We start from the raw sequence: 19,856 nt of genomic DNA, 5'->3' as shown, positions 1-19,856 counted from the left end.
CTGTGAAAACTACGTACTACTTTTTCATAATGAAGCAGCTTTTGACATGGACAAGTACGCACAGCTGTTGCTCTGTGTATTATCACTCAATATTTGAACAATTAAAAAAAAAAAATTGGTCTCCATCATTCATTTTGATCCAAAACCATATATTTGGGTCTCTCATGTACTGTATCTACTACATAAACTTTGAAATACAAAAATCAAGTCGTGCAGAATTGGGCTGACTTGCTCTTTTGTCTTATGGTTCAACGAGGCGTTCACATCTATTGCCCCTTAATGCATCTCTAGGGGGCTTTATTGAAATCCTTCATTTTTTTATGCATTTCCCACTGATGAGGGCGTTTTGATTTTAGGCTGAAAACCGAGGCCATGGTGAGGGGTGTGATGTTTCCAAGCACATCATAAGCAGCTGGTTAATTACATCACAGTGGGCTTTTTTTAGAGCTAGCACAGGAGCCCACGCGGCTTGTGTCTGTCAGAGTGACAACATAGGCAGGAATGCTTTCCTGTGGAGTTGTAAAATCATTGATATCTAATAGGAATAAATATTCTACCAAATCAAAATATTTAACTGAGGAAGGGGTTTAAGATGGCTCCTTTAAATTCGGGCACAACTCGCCGTCATTGTAAATGTCAGTATATTATTTAGCCCCGTTAGCACATTTACACCCTTGTGACTTGTAGTATTAATTTTGTACAGACAACCAAAATAGTCATAATATGCATTAGTGATAATAATGCCTCCTAGAATGATAGATATTCCTCTAAGAGTGCACTCACACTCGACAGAGTCAGATTTAATCCCAGTTAACCCCGCTGTCTGCCACTTAAAACGCCCTCAGCTGTAATACGGCCTCTGCCTGTGTCTTGCTTCTGACTGGACCCAGAGCTGTTTATCCCCCGATGTTTACTCAGCTGTGCCTGACAAGAGGGCGGTGCACCCTGGAATGACTGCACAGCAAGCTGCGATGGCCTCACTGCCTGCGTGGCATTTTTTTCCCTCACAGCAGAGATTGCGCGTGGGTTCTGCACATGGCGGGCACAAGTGGGTGGGCAGGAGATTTGTAGGCGATGGTGGTGACTGAGACGCGTTGGGAATAGGAAGGAAGAGGAGGTTGTAACGGCCCATATGGCTCTGTGGCATATGACGGTTTAGCACCGAGGATGAGGGAAGAAGGTGGAGGTGGAGAGTGACTACACCGAAATTAATGTGACATGTCACAATCTGCAAGCGGTGCAAGTTCCTTTAAACTGCCATACACCTATTAAATCGAATCTAATTAATCTTAAAAATTGACTGTACAGCTACATCACATAACAGGCTCATAATGAACGTCTTCATCCTCCGAGCAGCTATTTACCCTCTCGCTCTACTTCTGGTGGAAAGTAAGAGCCTGATAAAAGCAAGAGCCTCTGTCAGAAACTTTAACAGCTCTGAATGAATGGGAACTGTTAATTCCCAGACTTTTTATGTTCCCCCATACAAATTCACAAGACCATTTCCATCAAACAGAAGAATGTCTTAATTGTCTGCATAGATTACAATGAAATTCATCCTCTGTATTCAAACCATCCTCTACAGAGCAGTGAGCAGCCAACGCTTGTTCTTTCTGCCTGTGTCTTGGCCAGGGGATCTGACAGGAGGATTATTCAGTAGTTATTTAAAATAGGCTTTCAACAAAAAAAAAAAAAAAAAAGTCCCTCTTGCTATGAACTTTCAATTTTTTGTTGACTTTGGCAGCCTTTCTGGCCGGAGGCAGACACAATGAAGCCTGCATTTCTCCTGAGCACCACCGCCTCATGTCATTAACATCTTGATCGAGTGGCCAGGCCATGTTTTCCTTTGAAAGCGAGTCAAAGAAGGATGCAACACATTTAGCTGCATTATACACACCAATAAAGTCATGCATGTTACACTTAAAGTACACGAGGGACATCTGTGATCCATCATGTCAGCAGAGCAGACTGTAGGCCAGCTGTGTGTTCCAGAGGGTTTTCTGAGGAGAGTTTAAGTAGGATATTTTCAATGTCTCTGCTGTTTTTCATGGATGTCATCAGCTGCTCTGCATGTGTATTCATCATTACTAGGATAATAGATACACATAAAGTAAACTGACTTATTTTAATGTTTAAAAGAAATAAAGATGCCTTGCTGCCTTGTGCTACATCTGATACAACGAGGTGCTCACTTCACTTGTTTTTTTTTAAACACTGGGTTGGTTTTTACAGTTTTTACACATAGCTGGATGAGCATATCTAGAAAAAATAAAAGAGATCAGCCACGTCGAATTAGGAATGTGTCGCGCTGCGCCTGTGGTGAGTTCAGCAACTCCAATTGATTATAACAGAAGTGATCTACAAGCACAGACGGTATGGGAGACATGCCTGGTGGGTTTCAGCTTCAGCCTTAATGTGATGATGTAAGATGCATAATTAATATCATGCAATGTTGTAGTTATAGTGCCATTACGTGGCATATCATAGACGGCGCTTCTATTGCTCTGTATTCATAATTCTAATTTCATTTGCCAGGTTAAACGACACAGACACGTGCAGGCTGTTACAATCATTTCATAGAAATAGAGATCTTTTGTCTGTTACTCTTGTTTGCCTGTCATTTAATTTATCAGTATTTATTTATAAAAAATTTTGGTCTAAATTCAATAAAGGAAGGTTAGTAATATACCTGTAGAGGTACTGAGGCATGATGGTAACTGTGTAACTGGGTAGTCTGAAGTAATTAATAGGCGGGAGACAGATTTTGATGGTCTCTTCTCCAGTGAGATTTTAGATTTTGCTGATGAGCACTACAGAGATATATGTTTGATCTAAAAGAAGGGCTAATAAGTAGGTGTCAGTGTTAAATTAAAAGCAGTTGGCTATATTCATGTAAAAAGTCTTGCTAGCTGCTTTAATTTGGATGAATAGCAGGCTGAAGGGGGGAGGACATAGAGCCCCCACCCAAAGGGTGTTATCTCCTCTCATTGCACTGAACCAACAATTACACTGTCTTCTGAGACAGACAGGGGCCCGCGGGCTCCGCTGCCTCGGCTTGATTAGCTAGTTTGTAGGTTTGTTGTGAAACCCCTCTGTTTCCCTCAGAAGAGGCCGTTCCTTAATTCTCCTCTAATTTAGATCCTACTGTTCCTCGGCGATATGAAAAGTCAGCACCACTTCCAAATATCATCAGTTTGATCATTTTATAAAAAGTAGTTTAGTGCTGCAACTCTATTATGGAGCAATCTCACATTCATGGTGATTATCATCAACCAGTTAATGAGTTAGTTTATAAAATATTCAAAATAATGATAAATATCAATCAAAGGGGATGTTTTGCCTTTTTGGGGGGAAGGGGCCATTCAAAATACATTGACGCATTAACCAGTAATCCCTTAGATTAATAATTAACAGCTCATGTTTCACTTGAAATGGAGCCTTTGTTAAAACATTATCATTCATGTTTTTGCTCAATAATACATTATTTAACATTTCCTATTTTTCACTTGAGTATAGGAACTCAACATGTACATTCAAGCAGCATTGTCCTCCTCCAGTCTAGGCTGTTCCCCCAACTCTTCTGTGGGCTCTGAAGATTTGCCTCTCTACATCATCATTGGGCATATTGGATATTCACTGAAACCTCACAATTTTGGTTCCTGCTATACTTCTCTTCCTTTACGATTCATAACGGATAGACACCAGTTAAACTAAAGGCTGGCAGACAGTGAATGAATCCTGGTTCGAGGCTAGATGCTTGTTGAGAAAGTTGATAGTTTGCATTTTTTTTCAAAAGCATCCCAGAGTATATGTTCATGTTTGCCAACTAAGTCTACCCAGGGGGGATCCATGCTTTGCGTCCATATGGTTGCCAGGTTTTTCTGTCATGGTTATTGGTTGTGATTTCCCTTTTCAGGACTCAAATGCAGTTTCTGACACAGTCGGGGCAAATTTATGTTGGTTTATTGTACAAACTAAGAACAGGAGGGAGAGAATCAAAACAGATCAGGAATTTCAGACCCGGGATAAGAAATTAAAAAAGTTATAGAGCAGCTGTGATCAATTCTACTGTTTAAGCAGAAAATATGGCAGCGGACAAGAAACCTATTCTGTAGTACATTTTGAATTATCACATTGGGAAAAGTTGATGGAAACTGCAAAATTCATCTGGAAAAAAAAAATCAAAAACATTTTTCCCACATTTTAGCTTGAGGAGGTATTTGTAAGCCCTTTTTTCAAATAAACTCTCATACAGTGAATCATTTATTCACATTTCCATATGTTTCATGTTCATCGTCTCCTGACAGTGGCCTCAAGAAATCTCCCCATTTTTTTTGCTAGTAGATGGAGTTTTAGGGAGCCAAGAGGAACAACTTCTACTCTTTTGCAGCCTTGAGTAAAATCGGCTGGAGTGTTACCTCTCCGAAAATCTGGTCCATATCTGAGTGTGTTATATAAGCAATATATAACACCTAAACGTGTAAAACAAGCTTGTTGCCTATACTGTATGAACAAAATGAAATAAAGTCCATTTCTCAACTGATTTCTGTGGATTACAGCTTTATTGTAATATTATTTACCAAGCCAGAAGGATAACATAATATTAACAACACAAAAATTAAGTGTATGTCGAAGACAAATTTACAAAAATGAGAAATGAAGGCTCATTTGACATCACAATCGCGTTTACTAATAATGATGACCTTAAAAGATTTCACATCTTTAACCGCAAAAGCTACCGTGTCCAGTCGTCAAACCTACTTCTGAGAGCCCTAAAAAAACTTCCCAGTGGAATATTCCAAGTTTCAACACGTATCCAGTGTGTTCATAAACACAGTAAAATATATAAACGCAGACAGACAGCCGAGAGGAAGACAAATGATCCTTTTCATTTGAATATAATAACTGTACACAGTATCACTACAATAATCATAATTATTTCCTTACATTTGTTTTGCTTCTATTAATTGGCAATTGCATGTTTTTACATTGTGAATATTATCTACGCCCACTCAAATATGAATGTTTGAAGATATCCATAAAATAATATATATTACAATAATTCACAAATGCTGTATTTACGCTGTGCTATGCTTTACTAAGAACACATCTAGTGTTGCTAAGATGGGAGCAATTATGCTGACTGATTAAATCATCCATTTGGTTGACAACTTAAACTGCCGACTTGACGGTAAAAACTCTGCATTACTAATAGTTCTGTCAATCATTTGTAACCCCCGACACCACGGAGAAAATGAGACATTCATGAATACTTACATAATTAATAATTACTTTATTGCATAGAATAAACATCAGTTGCAGTGACTTTTCCACCAACTGAATTATTAACAGATGAAAACAGATCTTCATAAATAAGCAATTCATTCCAATGCATAAAACCTTCAAAGCTTGCATGAAAAGGATTTTATGTTTGACATTGCTGTGTTTGAACTGAACTGTGTAGTAATATACCCATACACCTTATAGACATCCTCTTTAAACCTTCTGCCTGACTTAACTGCATCTCAAATCCGCTCAATCATGCTGCAATAATGCCATGATCAGCACACTCCTGATTTTTAGATAAAGGCAGCACCACAAGGCATATATTACTTAAGTGAATACACACCTCCATTTTTACTTCATATGATATGCCCCCCCCCCCCCCACACACACACACACACACACACACACACACACACACTGCGGTCTCCTGAGGCTGCCCGTACCCCGCGCTGTGATGCTATCGTCTCTGAAGGTGATAGGTACTGAGAACCCAGACAAGTGCCAGGGAATAAGATGAGAGAAGAGGACCGTCTCTGCTGGCCTGTGAAATATTCATCAAACGAAGCAGGGCTGGGTGGGGAAGTGCGGCAGGAGATGGAGAGGAGTCCACAGGGGAAAGAACATCAGACTTCAGGAGACACGAGGGAACGAGGGGAAAACGATGCAGACCGAGAGGAAGGAAATGTAGGAGGGAAAGAGTTTTTACTGTGTGGGAGCTTAAATATCATAAAATGGAAATCTTTAATATCGTATTTAAAAAAAATTACCCTGGAAACCGTGGAGGATCATTGATGATATTTCTTTTATAACATACTGTTTGGGAAGAGAGACTGATCACTTTTTCATGGAGGATTTTAACTTTTGGACCAAACATAAAATACTTTCAAGGCAAAGTATGAAATGGTCATTAACATCAGGGGGAACATATATCTTACACTGCCCCAAGGTGGAATTTATTTTACATTACGCTTGCCCTTTATAGCTAAAAAAAACTTCAGTGGAGTTAAGGAATAATATAGCATAATTCATGTAAATGCAGTTGAGCTTATATTTCTTTCTATTCAGCTGTACTGAGATTGAGGTAAAGTGCACCCACTAAATTAACAGTGAGAGTAGTCGAAAGAGGAAGCTGATAAAGCAACAGTGCCCAGAATGTTTTATACTGATCCCAGACCTGCATGGAGGGACATGATGTGCTAACAATGATAGCAGAGCTGAGCTGACTACAGGCAGAAGGATGAGTCACTGGTGAACTCAATTTCAATATTACAAAATGAATTCCAAGCACATATTTGGAGTTTTATTCCGAATAATTTCATTACAAATCTGAATCTGTGGTGCATTATCTGAATTCAATCATTCAGTTCTTTCAATTCAGTTTTACTTCTTGAAATTCAATTTCCATGTGAATCTCACAATAACGCAGACACAAACCACGCACTTAAAACACATCTGTATTATGCCGTCATGTCAGTTTACGTTGCACTCCGGCATTTTTAAGTGAACTGGTCCATCAATCTAGCTGTCCATTTTACACAGACCGCTACTGGATCAAAGATGGAACTCTCTCCCCTCTCCATCCCATGTTTGAACACTTTTATATGAGGGGTAATAATGGCTCAATATTCCTGATAGAACGGGGTGTGTTGGGGCAACTCATTCCACCGAGGCCCCAACTCAGCAGCCACACTAGAACATTCTGGGCTCATTTGTATCCTTGCGTCTTTTGCAATTTTGTTTTGCTGACCGAGTACCTTAGAAGATTAATGGGCACTGTTTAAAAGGCTCTGTTTTTCTCCTCATTCAGTACATAATGCATACATGTGTTCTGTCTAATTAAAAAATTGACTTCTGTATGAGATTGCTGTTGACCATGTAGTTCGCCCTGTGTTTGTCTCTTATCTTCACTTTGACATGTGTTGACTCGGAGTTTAACGAGTTTGTGTTTTGGGCATCATTACGTTACACACATATAAACAAACACTTTGTTCCTTTGCTTTCAATCTCCTGCTTGTAGTTTATTTTCGCTTTAGAGTGGCTGTTTGTTCCATCCAGACCTGCTATTAGGCTGGTGAGTCAGTGATTCATTCAGAATCAAACAGAGGAGGGAGGGAGGTTGGGGGTTGTGGTGGTTTTATCATTGTGGTTACATGAGTGATCAGGTCAGCGGGTGGAGAGCGTCATCAGTCACAGGGCTACATTGCTTGTGTCAGTATTCAGCATCTCTAATTTTGTTTGCCCCTAAACCCACAACTTGAAATACCTTGCATGTGGTTTATAGCCATTTTAGCGGTATGGTTTCTCTGATGGAAATGTCAGTTCATCCACCTCTGCTCTGAAAGTCTAAACAATATCGGATGTATTGCCATGACATTTGGTGGTCCCCAGTGGAGGAATAATTACGCTGGAGACACCATGACTTTTCCTGTCCTGCTCAAAGAGGGTGAACTTTTAACATGGAAGCCCCAAGAATAGCAGCAGGCACTGAAGACAATTTCACATATTGGTACAAATATGTCGACTACAGGTACAAAAAGTAAGTAGGCTATGTAGTTCATCACCTGACACATACACGCACACATGCACACGCATACACGCACACACACGCGCACTTTCCCAGAACTTTACATTGAAGGTCAAAGCGACATGACTTTTACCTTAATCATGATTTATTTACCACTATTTTATACACTTTTTTACACCGTCTTAAGGAATACATTTTTATTTAACACCCAGCCCTAATCAATAAATTGTGATTTTTTTTTTTAAGCTGAAATTCTGGGGGAAAAAATGTCATTGTAATTTTTCAAAATGATACAGCAATTGTGATATGATTCACAATACTAGGCAGAATCCTCATTCTTGTTTAATTTTTCATACTTTGAAAAATCCTGTTGAAATGATGATGCTGTGATTTTTGCGGGGATCTTTAACAGACAAAGGTGTTTTCTTCGATTACCATTTGTTGGGCTGGGATATCTGTGCAGCACTATACACAATTACATTTTGCAAATACAATATTATTTTGACACACATTCTGCCTTGAGCAAAGGCATTACTGTGATTTCAATAACACCTTGATTAGTTGATCCACTCTATCTCACTCACAATTATCTTGGTTAATCTCAATTTCAATAAATACACGACTTATTGCGCAGCTCCCTGGCAAATGCCTTGTACAACAATAAATTGATTCGTTTGGTCCTATAACATAACGGCAGATTTAAATCTTCTTTATCTCCATTCTAGTTAGCTGAGGGCATGGCAGAAATCTTGCTTTTGTAGGGCACAACAAAAGCTTGAAGCTATTTGAGGTGATGTTGAAGTCCTGTCCTTGTAATGAAGTTAGTTCATAGCATAATTTATACTTTAAAAAAACGCAGGGGTGTTAATTGCAAAACATTCAACTTATAAATGCTTGAGTGAATGTCTGATCAAAAATCCCATATGCCCTTGGTCAAGGGCACCAGTGGCAATGCTATCCGGGTTGGCCTACAAAAACACAATACCTCCGTGGCACTCGTGTCGTAAATCACAAACTTGCCTCAAGGGGCTTTACATTCTGCACAATACACAACTCCCTCAGTCTTACTCACACATTATCACGCAGAACTAAGTTGGTGAACATGAGAAACATTCAACATATGAAACGTTAGGATGTTGACACAGTGGGCCTGTTAGCCACAGTGCTAACAGTTCAGCCTCAAAGAGCCACTAGTGTGGCATTCGACTATTGGTATCAAATATATTATTATCCTTGTCCTCTATTTTTTGAAGATGGCCAGTTTTGCGTGAAATAGGATGTTACAAAAATGGATTTTTGTTTTGTTTTGTTTTGCGTTGTCTACATTTGGTTGCTGTGCTCACTGTTGCATTCAAATAGCATTTTCCCAGTGATAGCTGTTTAAGCATGCAGCATAATAGCAGAGAAAGTGTATGCACTTTAACAAGATGGTTTTAAAGTATGTGGAAACATTTCCATATAACAACAGAGGACTAATGGATTGAATTTACCCTGCTGAGGCATCTTTTAGCAGCTTACAGATTGCAAGATTGTAGTCAGACCTTGCCAAATGGATGGGAAAGTGCATGGTTTCGTAACTCAAAAGTTCTTTTAGAATCACATGTGCATCCATAAACAGATATGCGTATTTATGCGCATAATGATTAATTACAACAGAGCTCTGTTGAGTGCTTTTCAGTCCCAGTGAAACTGTGTGTGAGTGACAGTTTTATTGATCACAGAAGAGCTTGTTAAACTGCAGTCATAAGTAATGTATTACATCCCTTTGAAAAATGATTTTTTTTTTGTACAAATAACAGAGTGAGGTGAAATGTACATATCACAATTATAAAGTAAACAGAAAGTCAACTTTCACAGGTTAGAATATCTCTGGAAAACACAAATGTATTTGTCTTTACTGAACCACTTATCCTCCACAATGCTACATATGATTTCAGCTGCTGCAAAACACTTTCATATGTGCACAATAATTTATTCATTCATAACAAGCACATCCAGTATGCATGCTGTGGAGACAGACTGTGCATTAAAAACTACATGTATGATGTATTTACTTTGACCACCTTCTGTCACAACAACTCACTGATAAAAAGCAGAGAACAAGTGTTCCCTGACATCGGTGTATCAATCATGACGCTCCTGCTCCTGTCATACACAGGCATTTCATGTTTATGAAGTCACTGTTTTATTAATGAGGCACATTAAGTGCAGCCACTTTATGTATGATCTGACACATTTGGTTCTCCGCAGAAGGCACAACCTCTCTGAGGACTGGATGTATTCTAACAGATGTTCAACAAGAGTACATAGAGTCCATAAGGCAGATCAATAATGGTGAATCCTTGTGCCGCCAGCTGCAAGATGGTGGAAGTAGATAAGGACAGAAAGACTGGCTAGTTGACGGCAGATTTTTCACCGGAAACAAACATTTCCTTTCAATGACACCCACCCACCCTCAGGTTTCCCAGTGTGAGTATAGATGGGCACACACGTTATTTGTGGCTTTCCCTGCCTTCAGTGTGCCCGAATGATTTTTTTTTTCCTGGATTGATCTGCTTGTGAAGCCAACAGGCCCTTCCCTGATAGATGCCTGAAATATTTAAGCTGCCCTTGGCAGGATCCAAACCCTTTCACAACATTTACTTGGTTGGTTTGTTCTATCTAATTACAGATATGTCATTCTGAACCATAATGCTGAACAACAACCTGCTCTGTGCAGCAACTTCTAACCCAACCCTCTGTCTCTCTCACTTTGCATCCCTGCTCTCCCACTCTCTCACTCCTTCTGCCTGCCCAAGTTATGTGACTCATGCAAGACCAAAGGCTCAAATGCAACTCTTTGCCAAAAAAGCTTCCGTCTATTTACTATCGTGCACTCATGGCTGATTAAACACATCACCTTTTCTGATACCTCAAACACCTTCAACCTGCCTTTCGGTTGACACGTAAACATTAACGCAGTAATCTCCCTAGCTTGCATGCTTGGTCTCCATAGTAACATCAGGCCCATCATAAGTACCTTAAAGTGCATGTGGCAGAATGTTGAATTGCACACAGCCAGTTTTTATCTCCTCCAAGAGCTGATTGTGTGACTCTCAAACCCAAGAGAATACCTTTGTCCTCTCTTAATTTTGTCTCTTCCACTCTTCTTGTCTCTTTCTCTTTCCGTCACACAGGCTCCTCTCTTTCACATACGCATACATATCAGAAAGTGAGACGAACACTGACCCCCAGTGGACATGCATCTTTAAGACACCTCTCAGGATCTCATAATCAAGAGATTTTTGTTTTCAAAATCTCTAATGTGTTTTTCAGGTTTTCACTCGCTATGGGAAATGTTACACCTTTAACGCCGGGGGTAATGGACGCCCACCCCTCATCACCACCAAGGGAGGAATGGGTAATGGACTGGAGCTCATGCTGGACATTCAGCAGGATGAATACCTGCCAGTCTGGGGAGAGACAGGTGAGGGGAATTTCATTCATTTCATGGGAGCAGATCAGACGCTGTAACAATTTTGGCAGATGTGAGTCACATTACAACTACACAGCCTAAAATTAAGAATCTTCAATGAAATGAGCTTGTTGCATTTTATTTTGCAGATGAGACATCATTTGAAGCTGGGGTTAAAGTGCAGATCCATAGTCAAGATGAACCATCGTTCATTGATCAACTTGGGTTTGGAGTGGCACCTGGATTCCAGACTTTTGTTTCTTGCCAGGAACAGAGGGTACCAACTTGAACATTTCTCTATTCTGTACAAGGCAGATTTTGCCATTTCCCATTTTGTTCCTGACTAAACATTTGCCTCATTAGCTTTCACACAACACTCCAAATAAACGCAGTAAAAGAAGGTTTTTCCAGTGTTTGGTTGATTTGAAAAAAAAAAAAGGGTGAACTACCTGAACAGTGTTCCCAGGGTGATCATTTTTATTGGCGTCTTCACTGCCTGAGGGTGGTGCTGTCCACACTTCTTGTATTATCCATGTAAGTTGGGTTGCATACCGGGTGATCAGACCAGCTGATGGCTGGTTGACTGCTGGCTCTACTTTTAAACAGCGCCTGCTAAACTCATCGAGACTTTCCTCACCCACAACCAGACCGTACATGTATTAAGCTTGATTGCTTGATTACATATGGTAAATATACTAAAATAAGAATGGAAACTTTTCCAGGGCGCTCAGGTTCTCACGCAGGGATGAAGTTTTTAATTTAAGCAGGACACAACAGAGGAATGGTATCAGAAAACCATGAAAGTCTGAGAGTGACCTATTTAGGACCTGATAGAACCTCTCTGAAAATGGCTGTGCACCAGTGCTCCCCATCCAAACTAATCGAGATTAAATGATTCTGCCAAGAATAATGGGAGAAACCTCAAGGAGAAGGGTGTGGAACTAAGCTTTTAGGATTCTGACTGGGATTAATTGAGGTTGACAATGCTGCCAGAGGGACTTTAACTAAGCAGCAAGTGAATGTATGTAAATGGACTATTTAAAGTCTCTAATTTTAATGAGTTTACAAAACACTCCATAAACCCTTCTTTTGCTTTGTCACTGAGGTTTTTTTTTGGAAAAAAAAAAAACCTCAATCTTAAGAGGAGTCGAAAACCTAACCAAATATGGAGAACTTGAAATTAAACTTTCTGCATACATTCTTGACTGTGACATTTGTCAAAAAATAATTCCATTTTATTACAACAGTGGTCTACATTTACAGCCACTATTTCTTGTGGTTATGACAATAATGTATAAACTGAGGAGAGCACTGAGAACTGGGATGATGACAACATTGCTCAGATACTCGAGATGTTAGACAATCAGATGGTCATATTTAATGGTTATTTTGAGGGCTGTGATTTCTGCTGCTGTTGATATCTAGTGGGTCACGCTGTCCATGTCAACACAGTAAAATAGTGCAAAGTGCATCTTGTGATTTTATCAGTATTCTAAATGTGTAAATTATGGCTAAACTAAAAAGGCTAATAAAGTATAATGATTGTATCGTGTTATTTTGCAGCTGATCTACCTTCCTCCACCCTGGGGAGACTGTAAGGTGACACCCATGGACTCAGACTTCTTTGATAGTTACAGCATCACAGCCTGTCGCATTGACTGTGAAACGCGTTACCTGGTGGACAACTGCAATTGTCGCATGGTGCACATGCCTGGTAAGAAAAAAAACGCTGTGTGTTGCATCAGAGATGCATGCATTGGGACATGTTTTCATTAGCCACTTCAGACAGGGAAATTCATTTCACTGATGTGTGCATGTGTTGCTTTGCCTGCAGGCGATGCTCCTTACTGCACCCCCGAGCTCTACAAAGAATGTGCTGATCCAGCTCTTGGTAAGAAAGCGAGTCTGTCTTTGTCCTGCTTGAATCATTTAAGAGCAGAAGCGCATCATCTCATGAAATTTGTACACAGTCATACTCATCTGCCCCAGAGGTCAAGATGTGCTCTGGCTTTCTTTCCTGCAGATTTCCTGGTGCAGAAGGACAATGATTTCTGTGTGTGCGAGACGCCGTGCAACATGACCAGATACAGCAAAGAGCTGTCCTTTGTCAAGATCCCTAGCAAGGCCTCCGCTAAATATCTTGCGAAGAAATACAACAAATCTGAGCAGTACATTAAGTAAGAACCAAGCGTGCTTGCATGCAGGTACAGTTGCAGTAATAAAATACGTCTGAACAAGCTAAAGAGGAAAGTTTCTGTATTTCTTCGGTTCCACAGGGAAAATATCCTGGTTTTAGACATCTTTTTTGAGGCTCTCAACTATGAAACTATTGAACAAAAGAAGGCTTATGAAGTGGCTGGACTTTTAGGTACAGTTTTATTGAATTTCTTTATGAGTTCTATCAAGAAATATTTTGCATGCTTTAATGATTATTACCGTACGCTGCCTTTTCATTAATCCAGGTGATATCGGTGGTCAAATGGGACTTTTTATTGGCGCGAGCATTCTCACCATCCTGGAGCTATTTGACTATCTCTATGAGGTGAAATATCTTTAAGGGGAAAAGTTGATAAAAGATGAGTCCTGTCTAAAAACTGTCTGAAACCTGTTTTATTTATCCTCTCAGGTGATCAAGTACAAGTTGTGTCGCTGCTCTAATAAGAAGCTCAAGCACAAAAACGACCAGGGGAGAGTCCTGAGCCTCGATGATGTCAAGTGTCATGTCAGTAACTTTCATTAGGCTGCCGCTGTCTTGAGCAGAGAGTTGCCCGCTGCTCTCATTTTGTTCATCGCAGTCAGCCAGACGGCTGGAGCAAAAGACGAGGTGTCTTAACTGTGCCTGAATGAGGTTTGGGAGCAATGAGGAGGCTTAAGTGAGGGGACAACCAGCAACAAGGATAGCAGCAGGATGGCAGTGATCAATATGATGTGACGAATCAAAAGAAAAAAAACATTAGAGTAACTGCATGGTCATCTGTAAACAGCTGAGACATATGGTATCATTAACAGGGGTATGAACTTAGGTTCGTATATGTTCCACAAAGAGCATCAATCGCAGCTATACAGAGGAGTTTTTTTAACAAAAATTGATTTTACAGTATTTTTAAATTATCAATTAATGTAGGTGATTTACTTTTTAAGAGTGGCATGTCAGCACTGCATTTTTTTCCATGTCATGTGTCGTGTGTGTCTTGACATTTATACTGTCCTACCTCATCTTGTAGGGTGGCAGCGCCCTCAAGACTGTATGAGCTGAGCAAAACTGACTAAAACAAGGCCATTTTCATGTATTGAAATGAACAAAATAGGCGGATGAAATTTGCATTGACACAATTCAGAACAACAGCATTGATTTCCGTCGAATTGGAAATGTCACCGGTGAAAAGATCCGTTGTGTCACTGAGTCATTTGAGGGAAAATTGCAAATGCTAAAACGCAGAAGCACGACACGTAGATAACTGAAGTCAGCTAACTGACTCAGTAACACCCAGGAGGAAGCCTCTCCTGATCACAATGGTCTTTTCTTTATCTTGTAACAAATAAATCAACTTGCCATAACTGAATTCTGAAGCGTTACGCCTACACGCTCCCCTTAAGGAGAAATAAGGAGCAAAAGAATAAATCAAACAAAGACAAATGATCCCTTCTACTTTGAGAATAACAGTTAAGAAAAAAGAAAAACTTGTATTTGCTGCGTTGATGCTTGTCAGAGTTTTTTGAGAATTGAATTTGATCACTGAGACAAATGTTGGATATTGTGCAGGCTCATTTATAAGGCAATCGAGTTTTCTTCCTCCTCTGATGGCAAGACGTCATTATTTCAGACAAAGATAAGTGCAGTGAGCGATAAAAAAGATTAGGATCTGTCTGAGACGAGAGGAGGGCTATTCCTCAGGAGTTTAAGAAGTTGGAGAAAGTGGTCAAACTCGAATATTAATGCTACATTGGGCTCAACTGTGTCCATGAGAAATAGTCTGGGAAAATACATCTTATAGAGCCAGAGTCTCTGACCGTATCACGTCAAGTAAGATGCTATAAGCATAAGCTAAAATTGTAAATTTCTGCTTCTTTACATCCTTTACATAGCATTAAGACTAAAAAGATGGGAGCAACGGACCTTCTGGCACATCAAAATTACAAATACAAATGAACACACTATATCTCATTTGTATAATACACACAAAATGACATGTACAAATGTCCCTGTAGCTCAGCACATAAGTCAATCAAAGTCTTTCATTTATATACTACGGTTGGATGAGAATATACCAGAAGTTTGGAGGTGCTTAATGGTAGATGTATTCGCTGCCACAAACTTCAAATTAGATTACGCACAAATATTTTTTTTTTTTAAATGTTTGTGTTCTCAAAGCAGCCGAGAGAAGAATCCAAAGATATAATCGTCTGGCGAGACAAATCCGAATTTAACTTATTTAAAGGAAAGACCAACATTTTTACATGTTGGTGCTCTTCATCAGATTTGGAGAATTGAAATCTTAGTTATAAGGAATGAAATGAAATGAAAGAACTTTAGTGTTACAGGATCTCACCAGATCTGATGCCAGTTATCATGTTAACATGTTAACATGTTGACAATTCACGAGTCGTCAGTCGTCATAATACATGATTATGATTACATGAGACCTCCGCACTTGTGGGTCGTGTAACATCATCTTCAAACTCAGCCTTCATTTTGACCTCAACTACATACCTGCAAAGTTCTCTGACTTCAAATGAATGTGAGCCAGGATCCTGAGGTACTTCTTGCCCACTACTACCCGCAACTTTGCTTCAACAATATGATCTTGAACTCTGCCCTTGTTGTCGTGACTGCATCTTGCGTGTTTGCGGTAATATTGCAGTGACAAAATCTGGGCACAGACAGAGAAATAAACACCTGTCAGTGCCCTCCACCTCTGTGATGGTTCTTCCAACAATGGGAGTCTCCAGGACTTGCAGGGCAAAAAAAAAAAAAAAAGCCAACAGTCGTAGCTCAAGAAATTTGTTGAATGTGTCTGACATCTTTTAGGGCTCAAATTGCTTGTAGCACTGTACAGCAGACATCTTACAGCCCAAACGCAGAGCAAGTGTTGAAGTACAGTAATTGTTAAAATTGCTGAGCACGAACCTAAAGCGTTTTGATGAGCATCACACTCCATGACGCCCCTACAACAAACTGGCTTCAGTTTTGGAGCTTCAAAAAAGGACACATTTCCTGTGACCACAACTATTTCTAGTCGCAGTACCTGTGGACATTTCAACTGTGGGAAACGATTTGCATCAAGTAACACTTGCTGTGCGTTTGAGACTTTGAACATGATCCATCAATGAACATTTAATCTGGCATTTGTGTCATCATCATCTCCAAGTGTATTGTTAGCATTTATATATTTGTATGTGAGTGTGTACAATGTTGCGCAATGTCAAGCTCTTTTGATGATTTTCGATGATTTGACTGATTTTGACTGTAACGCTATGAGTCTCAAACTGGAGTATGTGTACCTCCATTGGTACACAAAGTTCCGTTTAGGGGTTTGCAAAAAATAATAAAAATCCATTGTATCATCTCAAAATCCTCCCTCCTCAAAATAATTGAGCCTTGTTTGCTCCCAATTTCCTCCACATGCCTAAATTAGTCTCCAAGTACAAGCCACTGTTTCTGACGGAGCTAACATTAACTAACAGTACTGGTCTAACCATTGGTGTTGCTAGCAGCACGGCTAGTTTTAGCACAGATGGTACAGATGAACCTACATTATTGAATAGTCACTCATATTGAGCCTGAACTGATGTGCATCATGTCAGTTGCTTTTTAGTTGAAATATGATGCTGAATAAGGAGCGAAAACTCTTACCAACATAACAGACCTGCTCAATTTTTGATATACTTGTTTTTGTGGCAGGTTTCAAATTTGGCAAAATGTAACATCTGTGAGTAAGAAGGTGAGGGTACACAAAAGGTGGATGAATGTTTCAGGGGGTACAGGACTCAAAAAACTTTGGGAACAACTTCTCCTGAGGCTAAACATGTTGGCTCTGGGAGTGCATGTTTGAGAGTGTGTCTCGTATGCTAACTATGTTTACAAAAAGCTAACCTTTTTTTTGGACAATATTCTATTGGAATTACCCTACTTACACTCATCGTCCTCAAAGTTATTATCAAAAGGAAATGTACAGTGTGTAACTGTGTAGTGTTACTATCAAGCACAATCATGCATTAGCTGCAAATGCTTGTAAATACTGCAATACTGTCTGAACTGTTGTATTTGTTTAAGGTGGACTTGCTGTGTCTCAACTTTACTGTACATACTGCAGAATGACCATCAGTTTATGTGATAGAAGATGGTTCATTTACTTAAAAGTAACAAGAACAGTTATTTATCAAGTTGCTAATTTGAGGATATTTATTTTTTGTTTGTATTGCTACAATCGCAGCTGCTTCAACTGTCTGTATTCATCAGTAGATGAACAGCTGGATTGTTTGTTTGCATTGAGGTCATGCATCTCAAAATCAGTCCCCAACCGCTGTGCTTTCAGGTTTTTTTAGATATGACAGAATGATCATTTTACTCTGAAAGTGTGTAGATAAATTAGGGACTTGATGACTAGTTGTTATATTAAAGATCAAATGCTAACTTTATGAATTGTTGTTCAGTGTCTTCATTTATAGTTGTTTTAAGAACAGAGGGTTAAAAACACCACGAGTGTTGTTCAATGATGTATCGTTCATACATGTTGTGGCTTGTGTTCATGAATGCAGAGTCAAATGACAAAAAAAATTCATGAAAGAAATACAAAACCAGTTTGGACCAGTTACAAAACTAGGGCTGTGAACAAACACTAGAATTTTATTTTATTTTTTTAAAGAGCGCACATTCAACATTCAACAATCAGATCATGAGAAGATATTGATAAAAATCACTGACTGCCTTTAAAGTGCTTCTTACCAGCCACAGTTTCCAGCTTATATGAGAATTCAGTTAGATACTGATTAACTTTAGCAAGATGACACGTATGTAACATATTTACATCTGATAAAGTCACTGATGTAATCTTACACAAGGCAAGAGCAGCTTACCCAAATATGAACTGTACTGAAGCAGGAAATGGAGTCATGAACTCTTTTCAGTAATGTAAGCTGTATTTTCTCACTGAATCAGTTCTTTAGATCCTTCCCTCCCCCCTTGTGTGTTGTTCCAGTTCTTATGCAACAAGGTCCCCTTTTGTTTGAACCCTCCTGACCAACTGATCTTTCTGAAGTTCCTCTGGTGACTTTTAATGTTCCAGTTATTTTTGCTGAGTAAAACCTCAACATTAAATATCTGCAGTGCTTTATCTAGTGGTAGAATAAGTACAGTACTCTGACCATTTGGTTGAACTGGAGGTCACTTTGAGAGAGTGTAGACCTCTGACAAGACTAACTCAGCCAACTACCATGTACAAAAAACCACCTTTTTAAAAAAAAAACAAAGTGAAATGAATCTGGTCAAAAATGCTCTGCTCCTTCTATGGCTCATGCTACACTCCTCCATCAAAAAAAAAAACCAGACGTGGTGTTTCTGTTCTTTAGCTGCAAACATTTTACAAGTAAACTCAATTCTTAAATTTCACATTGTTATTTCTTCATTTCATATCATAATTGAATTTTGAAGGACTGTTGACGCTGTACCAATTTTTAGTCTTCTTCTCCAGCACATGTCAGGGACATAAAAGAAAAGGCGGTATGGATAAAATTCAAGGAACTGACAGTGAATCTGTATATCAATAAATGTGTGTTCCAGTAAGTTCCACATACCTGTAATTGAAGTGGAAGCTACCACCTTACCGTACCTTGGAAAGTAGGAAAAACACTTACTTTCCCCCTTAAAAACTGTATCTCTTAACTTCACATATCGTCAACTGAATCTAGTACATTTAGGTTCCATGTGATGAATTTTGCTAAGAGATGTTCTTTCTGCTCTTGTGAAACATCCAGGAACCCCCCTGGGGAGACGCGTCTCACACTCTGATATAGGTCATTCTTCAATGTTATGATTACTCCTAAAAAATGTATCTTTCTGAAGGAAAATCAGGAGTACAACTGCTTCTACTATAAGTATCAGTGGTGTTAGTACTATCAGTATTGTATTGGTATTAGTATTGGTATTATTAGTACTATATTGCTATTACTATGATTTTATTGGATTAAGAAGTACAAGTATCAGCACTAGTACTTTATTAATACTGATACCTCAATGTTCCTTTCCAGTAGGTTGTTGTAGTAGTTGGTGGATATTATCTTTGTTAGCTGTATTTTATAATTATTGCTGCTATGGTCAGTGTTGCTTGAAGGTAGCCCCCCCCCCCCCCAGCTTGCCCCCTCCCTTTCTATCAGTCTGTCTTTCTTTCTGTCTCAACCTCTATCCTGTCTCTCTCATTCTTGCCCTCTATCAGCCCAACTGGTCGAGGCAGATGGCCGCTAACATAGAGCCTGTCTGCTCATTTCTAACTATTAAAAGGCAATTTTCTCTCACGGCGTCTTTGCACACAGCGAATTGTTGGGTAAAAATAGATGGACTTCAAGCGTGTGGGTCCAGATCTGCTGACCTCCTAA

At 39.4% G+C, this 19,856-nt stretch overlaps 1 protein-coding gene across 1 annotated transcript in view; it reads left to right on the top strand.

The window, feature by feature from the left end:
- Positions 1-17,866, top strand: part of LOC147255664 (acid-sensing ion channel 1-like) — a 46,621-nt gene extending 28,755 nt beyond the window's left edge. Inside the window, exons 3-10 of the mRNA XM_086213501.1 lie at positions 11,126-11,276; positions 11,414-11,541; positions 12,828-12,978; positions 13,099-13,155; positions 13,288-13,441; positions 13,541-13,632; positions 13,727-13,806; positions 13,891-17,866. Coding sequence (XP_086069627.1) covers positions 11,126-11,276; positions 11,414-11,541; positions 12,828-12,978; positions 13,099-13,155; positions 13,288-13,441; positions 13,541-13,632; positions 13,727-13,806; positions 13,891-14,004 — 927 coding nt within the window. The 3' untranslated portion in view covers positions 14,005-17,866. The remainder of the gene's footprint in view (positions 1-11,125; positions 11,277-11,413; positions 11,542-12,827; positions 12,979-13,098; positions 13,156-13,287; positions 13,442-13,540; positions 13,633-13,726; positions 13,807-13,890) is intronic.
- The last annotated feature ends 1,990 nt before the right edge of the window (positions 17,867-19,856 follow it).

Source organism: Aulostomus chinensis, chromosome 9 (assembly GCF_037954235.1).
Source record: "Aulostomus chinensis isolate RoL2024-O1b breed Wild chromosome 9, RoL_Achi_v1.0, whole genome shotgun sequence".
Taxonomy (NCBI): Eukaryota; Metazoa; Chordata; class Actinopteri; order Syngnathiformes; family Aulostomidae; genus Aulostomus; species Aulostomus chinensis.
Note: the sequence above shows the minus strand (reverse complement) of the source record. Positions and strands in the feature narration are given on the sequence as shown.